General features: G+C 46.1%; 1 protein-coding gene across 1 annotated transcript in view; it reads left to right on the top strand.

Moving 5' to 3' along the window:
• The window catches only part of LOC144168309 (phospholipid-transporting ATPase ABCA3-like), an 84263-nt gene that overhangs the window by 61408 nt on the left and 10632 nt on the right, over positions 1–12223 (top strand). Inside the window, exons 15-17 of the mRNA XM_077697319.1 lie at positions 2746–2907; positions 7475–7633; positions 10657–10838. Of these exons, the coding sequence (XP_077553445.1) occupies positions 2746–2907; positions 7475–7633; positions 10657–10838 (503 nt within the window). The remainder of the gene's footprint in view (positions 1–2745; positions 2908–7474; positions 7634–10656; positions 10839–12223) is intronic.

Consider the following 12223-nt stretch of genomic DNA (forward strand, 5'->3'; position numbering starts at 1 on the left):
GATCAACCTTATGCACATAAGCAACGCAAGCAGAAACGTAGGATGCCGGGTAGAGCGAACGTTCGGGCAAATGTCGTGTCACTATGATATAAGCTATGGAAAAAAGTTGGCGGGACAACTTTCTACGCGGGGCAAGTGCTTAACTAACCATCTACTTTGTTTGCGACAATACTGAGAGGAAATAAGCGTAGCTGCTTTATTTTGCACAGATTCGACCATGTCCGATAATATAGCCGTATGTGTGTGCCATAGGGTTGACGCATACTCTAGGGAAAGCCACTTATATGAGTGAAGTTTTGTGTTTCAGTTTATCCACCTCAGGCGACCTTTAAAAAGACCAACTTTTTCCATCGATTTGCTAGTGATGTATTCGATATGTCTGTTCCTGGTTATGCCGAAGCTAAAGAAAATTCTGAGGTATTTTATTGTTGAACGCTTTCAGTTATGGCGTTGTTTAGTATACATGTGGGCGTAGAAGTAAATCTAACGTGTTTAGTTACGATTTATATACAGTGAAAAACGCCCTGAAAGGAACACGAGCGCGGACTATAGTCTAGGTGTTTATGAAAGCGAAATCAACTATTTACAAGCGTCCATTTAACGAAATGAGATAGAGAAATTATATGCAAAAACGTTGCAGATGACGTTTAGGTTTAGGTGGTAAGGCCCGTTAACACTTGCGACTGGAGGCGAAGAATGCGAGCTCTGTGTGTGACGGGAGCGACTGCCACCCTTTGTGTGCGCACTTGCACGCAACCCGAAACACGGCTGACTGCGGTGGCAGTGTTCTCTTATATATATATATATATATATATATATATATATATATATATATATATATATATATATATATATATATATATATATATATATTTCACCACTTTCTTTTCGACTCAACAAATTCTTCATCTCTTTCTATGACCCACGAGGTTTTCTTGACTGCCAACCCTTATTTTCTGTCTTATATATATATATATATATATATATATATATATATATATATATATATATATATATATATATATATATATATATATATATCGTGGGATCGTGGGTTCGGATCCCACCTGGCGGGCATTTTTTCTTCACTTTCTTTCTTTCTTTCCAAATTCTTAATCTGTTTCAATGATCTACCACATCCTCCCCTTTGCTTTCCGAGGTTTTCTCGACTGCCAACCCTTATTTCTGTGTTATTTTCAACGAGCCCCTCATTTCCTATTCTGATTCGCTATATATATATATATATATATATATATATATATATATATATATATATATAATATATAAAACTACTATTGTAATATATATATATATATATATATATATATATATATATATATATATATATATATATATACGTATATAGATATAGATATATATAAATTAAAACTACGCCCTTCGGAGACTTTATTTCCAACGTTTCGACCTGAGACCGGTCTTCTTCAGGAATGAAAGGTTTGGGAAAATATCGGGTGGATTCAGGGTGGGGGCGGCGCCCCGAAGCACAAGCAACATGGGAAACACATACAGAAACGACCACACGCACCATACAAACCTTATTCTGCTAAAGGCAAGCGAAAAGACCACCAAAAACAAACAAACAAACAAAAACGAAAAAGGAGGGGGGGGGGGGGGCGAGGAGGAACATACCGCGTGAACGCGAGTGGTGGGGATGATAGGAAATGCGACAAGTTCATGGGTGGCGAAAGCCCGGAAAAACATCCGGTGTCTGCAAGACGGGAAAACTACAAAGCACATGCCGCCACGAGCAGTGAGTGTACATGGGCGCCGCTGGTAACAAGGATTGACTACCGACCGTCTTCAGCGGCAAGTTCAAGAGTGCAAGCGGGGCCCTTTACTGTATTTAGAGCCCAGGCAGCTTCCGCGACTTTGGGTGGTCCTAGAAAAGCCAATGGGGAGCCCATTTGAGGTGTCCCCTTCCCCGCCTTCGCCTCCCTCTCTACACGGCGTCGCGTCGTGTCGCGCAAGGTTAATGTCCTCGCGTATTAACTGTTAGCACTGGGCCTGTCGCCCGCATGCGTGGACCCCTGGACTTATTCCGCGAAAAAAATTTCGCGGAATAAAACTATGGGTCCACGCGTGCGGGCGACAGGCCGAGGCAGAGAGATAGACAGGCAGAGAGATACAGATAAACATTGTTTTCAAGGCAACCACAGCAATTGAATTTTATACTGCGTGGTAAAGAAGCATTTATATATTAGATTCGAACAAAATTAATGCTCCACAGCACGCGGGCCCCCGTGAAAGTGTGCACGTAGTGGGGCGAAGTGTTGTTCGTTGCGTCCTCTTCGAGTATTGGGATCGGGAGGTATCTACCACTGCTAACGGCCGTTTAGAGCAGGTGATGCGCTTATTAAAGAGAAAGGGGTTATTCGGACCAACGAAGATGCGGATGCGTCATAAGACAGAAGCGTAATAAAAACACTGGTAACAGAGCTCTGGTCTGGTATAGTTGAGTAAAACTATAACTCCTTTTAAAACAAACGGTGTGTTTTAACGCTGAAAGACTTAGTAGTGTCAAACATTTCAGGCGATTACGGCGGCAAAAGCGGAGAAATTTATGATAACAAGCAGGGGGCCGATATCGAATAAAGGCGGAAACGATAACGACGATGGTTCGTCATGAGCACGCCGGCGCCACACTATTTACTTTGCAAGCTACATTGTTAGACACACGTCACCCTGTAATAAAACCTGTTGCTTCCCGTGTCTGGCGCGCTGCAGAACGCAGGTCAGTTGGAGGACACAGGCGTCGCCTTGGAGCGGCGACTCGTGTCGGCAGTGATGACAAGCGGAATGTCGCCACCACAAAGCCGGCCGCCCTTCATGATAGTGCACCACTTGCACCGTGGTCATGGTTGGAAGGATTATAACCAAGTTTTGGAGGTGCGTGCCCTCTGTTCGATTATTCCGGAAGTGACGTATAAAAATTAAAGCCAGTTCCACGCCTCTGATATCTGCTGAAACAGCGGAGGCAACAGTGCCTACGCTGACGGCCACGTCCTGCTGAGGTCGTTGGCAGCGCCACTCGTCGCGGGTTGTACCCTCGAAGCTCGAGCTCACCTACGGGCGTCTGGTAGTTCATACAAAGGGTACCTCGGCGGTCAAGCCGAGAAGGCGCACTGGACGGCCGTCGAGGCGGCGGCGCCATTTGCCGGCCCAGCGGAGTAACTTCGCCTGGCGTGACGGGCATCATCAGTGGACATTGGGAGCCCCTAAACAGGTCCGCTGCTAAAACCTGCCTGACGCTTGTTAAAAATAAGTTTTAAAAAATTCATACGACACCTAAACATTTCTATGAGTTGGGAGTGCGACAGCATGAATGCCGAGTTTAACGCCTGAAACACTTGGTTAGGCCTCGTGTTGTCGAAAGGCTTCGCAATCTAGCCGCTGGACACCAATAGAGGGATCCTAAATAGAATTGCGAAGGCAAGCAGGCCGGGCGCTTTTCCTCCTTGCTCGCGCCTCAAAGCGTTGTGGATTATACGACCTTATAATCTCGAAGCAAGACTACCTAGAGACTCATGTCAGGGCCCTTGCGCTCCCACATACGCGCAGTCATTGGCTCCGCTCGGCGTACGTTATGCTTTCTTTGGCAGCTCACCCGCATGCTCCGTCTACTACTGGATGCGCAACGCTGCTTTTCGCGTCGGCCGTGTTTATGTTGGCAAGTTCATTTCGAGAATAGGGGACCTAAGTGTTTGAACGCCAGATAGGGGGCCCAAAACATAACAGGCTCGCTGGCGACAATACTTGAAGATTTCCACCAACGTCTAACGGCCCGCTTACGTCTTTTGCATGCGGTGCTGTCGCGGCGAACAGGTCCCTCCGAGGCAGAGTCCCGCCGAAAAGGCTTAGCATTGCCGCAGTTATTCGACCAACGGTCTACGAATCCGCTACGACGACGAACACAGCGCAGTCTTTCGCCGCACTATCACCTCCTTTCACGCGTTTGTAAACTGATTTACGCCAATAGTCCTGCTCTAGCGGACGGCAACTTTTAAGTTCTGCGGTGTGTGCAGATTCATGCACGTTCTTTGCCCACCGTGCAGGAAGAGGATTCATTGATTGATTGTAGAGTTTAACGCGCCGACGCAACGCAGGCGATGGCAGGCAGATGCTTGCGGCGGTCAGGCAAGCAGAAGACGCAAGCACGAGTTGACCCTTGCAGAAGACGCCCGTTCTTTTAAGCGTTATTCACATCTTGTAAACGATGCCCTATATGAACAAACTCAACTAGGCTCGTTTGACCGATGTCGCCGATCCACATTCGTTCCGGCAAAGATACGCCGTGCCGTAGTGTCGCTCGCATAGGCGCTCCCCGAACCGCCGAAACCAGTGCGGCTTCCCCAGAGCCGGAAGCGTTGATTGGCTGTAGCATTTGATGGAAGCCGCCAATAGCGGCGTCGTAGTCTCCAGCTCAGATTTCAAACAACCAAATGAACAAGCATGGTTTCGTAAAGGCTATTCAACTATAAACCATATTTACACAAGCAATGAGGTGATAGAGAAATGCGCGGACTATAATCAACCCCTATATATAGCCTTCATAGATTATGAGAAAGCATTTGACTCTGTCGAAACCTCAGCAGTCATGCAGGCATTACGGAATCAGGGTGTAGATGGGCACTACGTAGGAATACTAGAGGATATCTACAATGGGTCCACATCTACCATAGTCTTCCATAAAGAGAGGAGTAAAATACCTATTAGGGAGGACGTCAAGCATGGAGGCACAATCTTTCCAATGTTATTTACAGCATGTTTGAAAGCGGTATTTAAACATTGGATTGCGAAGAGGTGGGGGTAGGGGTTAATGGAGAATACCTCAGTAAGCTCATACTTTCTGATAACGTTGCCTTGATAAGTTACTCGGGGGAAGAATTGCAAAGCATGGTTACCGCACTGGACAAGCAAAGTAGAATCGTGGGCCTGAAGATTAATATGCAGAAAACTAAAGTAATGCTCAACAGCAACATATAGGTGGCATGGAGTTGAACTGGCAAGCAAATACATCTACTTAGGCCAATTAGTAACCCCGGATACCAACCATGAGGCAGAGATAATTAGAAGGACAAGAATAGGGTGGAATGCTTTCGGGAGGAATTCTCAGATAATGAATGGCAGCCTGGCGTTGTCCCTGAAAAAGAAAGTGTATGACAGCTGCATCTTACCGGTACTCACCTACAGGGCAGAAACTTGGAGGCTCACTAAAAAGATTTAACTTAAATTGAGGACGCCTCAGCGAGCAATGGAGCAGAAGAAGATAGGTGTAACATTAAGGGACAAGAACAGAGCGGATTGGGTCAGAAAAAAAAAACGCGTTTTGAGGACATATTAGTAGAAATTTAGAAGAAATGGGTGTGAACAGGGCATGTAATGCGAAGGCAAGATAGCCGTTGGTAATTAAGGTTAACAGAGTGGATTACTTAGCAGGCAAGCGTGTCAGGGGTTGGCAGAAAGTTAGATGGGCGGATGAGATCAAGATGTGTGCCGGAATAAATTGGTCGTAGGTAGCACAGGAGCGAGATAATTGGAGATCCATGGGAGAGGCCTTTGCCCTCCAGTGGGCGTAGAGAGGCGATGATGAGGATGAGTCTCCAGCTCCCGCTGCGTCAAAGAGGCTACGTCACACGCGAGGAGCTACGTCAGTGGTCCCTTGAAAGGCGACGAGAATTCACATATTAGGAAGCAAAGACAAAACACGTAATCTAGCGATGTCGCGTTTGCAATCACCACCTGTTAGCCCCTTTACGCTTTCGAGTGGCTTCCTATGAGTAGCGCCGCTGCTCGTTCAACTATCGCGTAATGAGAGAGTTGACGACTATGGTGAATTTCGACAGTTGTCTCCCCTTTCTGGCTTTTAATATGTGGTATATTGGTAATGACAACCTTTCGCTACTGCCGACTAAGCTCGTGCTGGGGATCGCCTTGTTAAAGGGGCGTTTTCTAGTAGGATCGCCAACCCTGTACGCCGGATTTTTCGCTCAAGCTCATCACTTGGAACACCTGGTGATCCACAACATTTTGTACGATAGCACGCTTTCGAAGGAGTCGTTTTTCTGTTACGGACCCGGGACGTCATTTTTTTCGCTTAATGGGCTGTTTGAAGCTTTCGCGTAATGTGACAGCGACCTTAGGTGAATACCCGGCAAACTGCGTATTTATAACACGTTTCGTGTGGCATGGTAAAGTATTATCGTCATACCTTCAAATACCAACAAGGGAGTGCGTGGATTTCAGTACAAGCCGCCCATCAGAGCAACGAGCCGCGTATGCGCAGTACGAACAAGTTAGGAGAGTACATTTATAGCATTTCATAATATAGCTGCGTTAAAGGGCGGGCACAGCTATATTCCTCTATTTTTTTTATTTCGTCCCGAGCGCCCAACAGATAATGAAAGACGGTGGTCTTTTCATACCAAGGTTGGTAATGAACTCTGGTAAATTGTTTCTACTGCGCATACGCGGCCTGTCACCGGGATGCGCGGCATGTAGTGAAAACCATGCGCTCCATTGTTCGTATTTCACTGTGTCACAATAGTACATGGATAACAGAACCGTATGAGTGAGGCAATAAGTGTCTGCAATAAGGCCATTTGCTTTGGCAGATGCAGAAAAGATTATAATGAGCGTATTTATATCCACTGGATGAGGCAGCTCCTCTCGTAGATTGCCAAAAGCTCTTTTCCTGCTGTGCAAGAATCTGTTCTTAGGTCCCGAATTTCGTCATTTCGTCTCCTCGGCTTCCGAACGTCCTTTCCAACATCTTGGCCCGTACACTGTTAATTGGATACCATTCTGATACTCTGTTCCCCAGGGGGGTTCTCAACACAAGGAAACCGAACAGGAAATAAATCACTCTTCATAGTTATCTCGTTTTGCCTTGCACAAAAAAAGCTGGAAAAGTTTTAGGTTTAACTGGGTGTACGTTTTGCTAGCAGCAGCAGCAGTGATGTGCCATCGTTGAACAGTGTCAATTCGACCAGCAACCGTAAAGCTACACCCAGAAATGCAGTCCTCGTGCCCTTATTGGATATAGCCGTTCGGTGCTGATCAAACTTATTACTTTAGTCGGGATATGTGGGCCTGAGTCAACCACACAGGCTATCCCACTTCGCATGCATTTCGCGCTCCCAGAAAAGCTTTTGCTAGGACTTAGATCCTGGCTGAAAATTGCGGCGTCATAGGCGAAAAAAAATGCCGACATGGAATCAAGGAAAATTAAAACGGTCAGTGACGCGTGTTTTTTAAACTGGGGCTGAAAATCAAAACAGGCGAATTTACGATGCTACGGTTTGAATGAAAGGCATTGGGGAAATGCAATTACTTTGAATGAAAAGTCTACAGCCAGGTGTCTAGAGCCTGGGTGGCGAAATCGTAACATAGGCGGATGTGTGCGCCTTATACGTGGTACGGTTTGCAATACCATGCGCCACTATCCTTGTATCAGGGCGTCAGCTTCACGGTGCGCAAAGGCGAGTGCTTCGGCCTGCTGGGTGTGAATGGTTCGGGCAAGACAACAATGTTCCGGATTCTCACGGCAGAGTTGCTGCCTCACGATGGTGACGCCTACATTAGCGACGTCTCCTTGGTCAAGAACCCCAGTGAGGTGAGTACCGGACTTTCCGACAAATGGGGACAAAATATTATCTAAATGGTCAATAAAGCGTCAGTAAATGTGCTCCAGAATCAGGCTTTTCTTTCTGGGTTTCTAGGCAGGCCAAGGGTTTCTGCCTAGTAGTTGAAACCCAACACAATATAACAGATGATAAAAGGGGCCCACATCACATTACACTGTCTTCTTTAGGGAGGGTTTAAAATTAGAGGGATTCTTACCGCTGCTATCACAGGCCACGCACTAGTTGACATCAGTTTTTGTCTGTGCTGGGAAACGACTATGGAAAGGATTTTTATCGGAGGTGATATGGGTACGGCGTTCCAATATTTTGCATGCCTGCGAACGTAAAGTGGCTTGTTTGACGCACAAGATGCTTAAAGGAGCCATGAAGACAAAATACAAGTTTTGCTTATTAGAAAGAGTGCTTAGTCCCGATAACAATGATACCAATATCATCGCAATCATCGAACAAATAACGGAGATATGAAAGAAAACGTGCGAAGCAGTCGCGACCCCCTAGCCAATTTCCCGCAACTTTTCTATGACGTCACGGAACCTTGTGTGTGCGATTGGCGGCCGCTTAACTGACCTGTCGCTACGACACATGACTGGACGTCTGTAATGGGGCCTCTAGTTCCATTTGACCGCATCACTTGAATGCTAACGTGCAGTTAACGCACTGAAAATTATGTTTTATTGTTGGCCCGTGTGACGTCATTCTTGCTCATAACACGTCACTGTGGCGCAAAATTTGAAAGTTTTTAAATACTTCTTGCTTTTTTTCGTTAAAAAAACATCTTTTGGGGCTGTAATGGAGCTGAGTGAGATACTGAATCCTAGTTCGTTCAAATTAAACGAACTTGTATTTTCTCTTCATGGCTCCTTTAATGGGCGAGGTGTTGAGTGTTCCGGTGTGTATGCTATACTATCACGCGGTCATCATCAAAGTAGCACGCCGCTCGAGAAACATCGACCGTAAAGCCCAACGACTTATCACAGCATTTTGAGTAGGTTATGCAGTAGGTAAGACTTCTTTTCATGATCCAATAAATTTGGCTGACGAATAAGATACGCCCTAATGCGAAATTTGTGCGCAGCACCAGCTGCATAATCTTCCCGGCAGGGATGCATAGGTGCCGCTTCGGCGGCATGCACCGCTGAATTCTGGCGTCGGCTGCGCTGAGCTTCTGCTCGGGCAGCAAGGACTTCGTTTCAGGATGTGATCGCGTCATCAACTAACACAAGACCGCGCGCTACCCTGCCATTACCTCGACGCGTCGTTGCCGCGGAACACATCTCGTGCGCCCTCGGCATTCCGCCTCCCCCTCACACTTTCACTATTCTCTTAATCTCCGCTTGCCTCATCTTTTTATCTTTGGTGTCCCCTTCATTCTCTCGGTGAGAACGAGGCTGACGACAAGGGGAGATGCGAAAACTTAGTAGCGGGCGCTTATGAGCTGCATCTAAAATGATTAACATGTGAAGCGTGTACGTCTCGTCACGTAGATATGCATTTTGAGTAGATTAGTTATCATTAGGCACCATTTTGTAGATAAGAAGAATATCAGGTAGATAATAAAGATTTCACAAAGGCATACCGACGTGCGACTCGAATCGGCCATGTAAGCGTTCAAACCGCCCTCTGTTTTCCGGCGTTCCATGTGCTCGCGTGTATAGTTTCCTCAGGTGCCTCGGGGCAGAGGTTTTGCCATCAATACAAATTACAGGTCTCCATTTGCAATTTCACTCTTCTTCTGTACTCGCACCGGGCAAGACGCGTATGGCCCTTTACCTACAAAGATATGTATCAACCATCTCCAGTTTCAGGTTTCAAACATTACTGTTCATCCATCTTCACAGAGGCTCATGAATATTTTGACATCGTCATTTGCAGAAATGGATGCCTCACGTACATCCGGTGTGCTTTAAATGTCGCTACTTTTGTTTTAGATAGCATTACTAGGTTTCTTAACAAAAGTTCCTCTGCCTGCGTTGTTCGTTTTTATTGGTGTTTGAAAAGGAGGACAAAAATAATCCCTTTGTTTACAATTTAACATTAGTGATGAGTACGGTGAGATGTCCCTGCCCTCTACTAACAGCGTCATCAGTGTGCGGTTCCTATGCTGCCACTCTCGCGTCACGGAAAAGGGAGGATCATGCCCGTGCTCTCGCTGTGACTTGTCATAATATTGTGGACCTGGATAATATTGAACCATGTTACGACACTGGTTACATTGATGGTGAGCAAATTCACAGGCAGGTTCCTAATAAACAGCTTGAATTTTCTCCACGAACATTGCTGTAATCCAGGTCCTCACGCTCAGTATTTTAGTGTTCATGGCATATTTTTTCGTATCTGCTTCATAAGTTTGCTCTGCTACTTTGGTTGTGTGGGAGGGAGTTGTTGTTGTTCTTGTTTTTTTTCCCTCCACAAATACTAACTAAAGGTGTGTGTCCGTCATGAGGTCCGCCATATTAAAATTGTATTGCATCGTTTGAACCAAGTTTATATATCTGCGTTGAAGTTTCTATTTTTATGTTCACGTAACAATTGTTGGTGGGCGCAAAGAGATTACCTTTCTAACTGTTGCTGGGATATGCGTAAAGGTGTCGCTGATAAATTTAAGGAATTCATTCAGGAATTCATTAATTCGTAGCTGTATTTTATCTGCAGCGTGATGTGCTACTAGTGGGATTTCGCATTTGCTATATCATCCAAAGCTTCCAGTGGGCTAGTAGGTTTTTGAACATTTCGAAGCGCAAGTTGCGCAGTGTGAGACAATGACGTACGACGGACCGGAAGAACAAGAACTCGGAAGAAAATTGAGTTGCGCTTTACGTCGTGTGTTTTTGTTCTTCCCGTTCGTCGTACGTCAGTGTCTCACTCAGCGCACCAAACGCTTCTATATGCTATATCCCCTCATGGCGACAATATGGTAAGCAATCCGAATTGCCACTAGTTCAATCAACTCTGAACACGTTGCGTCAATTAACGGTTACGTTACGGGATGCAGTTCTGCCGCTTCCTTGGCTATTGTCCTGAGAAAGACGGTCTGCTGGACGTGCTCACCGGAACAGAGACGATAAGGCTTTTCGCCCGTCTTAAGGGCGTCTCCGCGACGTCCGACTATCTGCAGGACCTTCTAGACATATTCCGCCTGACCGAGATTGCTGACCAGCTCGTCAGCACATACAGGTGGGTGCGTGTATGCTTGCGTTCAGCAAATGGCCACGCTGCTCTGTCAGCATAAAGCTGGTATGGTGGGGAAAACAAAATAACCCCGACTAACCACTGGTCTCTTTTCTGTCAGTCATTTAGTTGACTTAAATTGGAGTGATGTTGAGGAACTTGCAACCGAGAAGGTGCTTCGGCGTAGCCAAATTTATTTCTGAAATCTGAGCCCCACAAAAAACGCAGAGAGACTATGGAGCCATGAAAACGAACCAAGGCGTACTCCCACTTTTCGCAAAAAGAGGAAAAGGGCGTTGGCGATCCTGGGGTAAGATATTCGATTGATTGATTGATTGTAGGGTTTAACGCGCCGACGGAACGCAGGCGATGAGGTGCGCCGTAGTGGAGGTCTCCGGATTAATTTTGAGCACCTGGCGATCTTTAACGTGCGCCGAAATCTCGTACACACGGGCGTTTTCGCTTTTCACCTTCATAAGAAAAGCGGCCGCCGCAGCTTGGAATCGAACGGCGCCCTCGTGCGCTGTAAAAGATTCGAACAAGTCGCTTTACAGAATAACGCTGCGTCAACTGCGTGATTTATACAACACATTATTTATCGTTCACATTTCTTTAACGCTCTTCTCGAGCGGCCTCTTTGGGTCGTTTTGAAAGCAGGTGTGAAGATGAAGCTTCTTAAGACATTTATTTCACACGTACATGATGGAAGAGTTCTGTTATGCTGTTCGGCGTTTTGATCGGTGTGGGATCCCGTGGAAAGGGATGACGGTGGAGGCCATCTCCAACTCAGTCGCCGCAGAAATTAGCACTACGAAGCCGTACAGTGGTGCAACTCTCCTCTTCCTATTGTACAAGGTCTCGGTCATCTCACTGGCACCACCGCGCAGCGCCAACGAAGCCTGACTGGACACACTCTTGCTTTTAAGTGCGAAGCATTTTAGGGGCCCGGAGTTCGTTTGGGGTCACGGCGTCACGCACCCAAAGAGAGTCCTCGAAAATAAACCCGCTTCTCCTTATTCATATTTAAAGCGCAGACGGTAGATACACAAGAACACAACATAAGTGCTTGTGTATCGTCTCTCTGCGCTTTAAATATGAATGAGGTCCAACTAGCTACACTTTCCATTGGGCATCCCCTCGTCTTGATGGAACGTTGGTCCGTCGGGTTACGAAGCTAATGTCTATCCTATTGCTCCACACGGGCACACGTTACTCATATCAAAATTGTTGGGGGTGAACTTTGCGCTGCGCTGTTGCCATGAACGCTGCTTTTGCTAGGTTGGAAATAATTATACAAATATATAAAATAACAAAAAAGCATAATAATTGACGCAGTAATTGCCCCACATTAATAAAAACTCAATCCAGTGTTTCTCTTCGTTGGCCCCTTC

The sequence above is a fragment of the Haemaphysalis longicornis genome, unplaced genomic scaffold (assembly GCF_048455015.1).
Source record: "Haemaphysalis longicornis isolate Haplotype H1 unplaced genomic scaffold, Haemaphysalis longicornis Haplotype H1 scaffold_2, whole genome shotgun sequence".
Classification (NCBI taxonomy): domain Eukaryota; kingdom Metazoa; phylum Arthropoda; class Arachnida; order Ixodida; family Ixodidae; genus Haemaphysalis; species Haemaphysalis longicornis.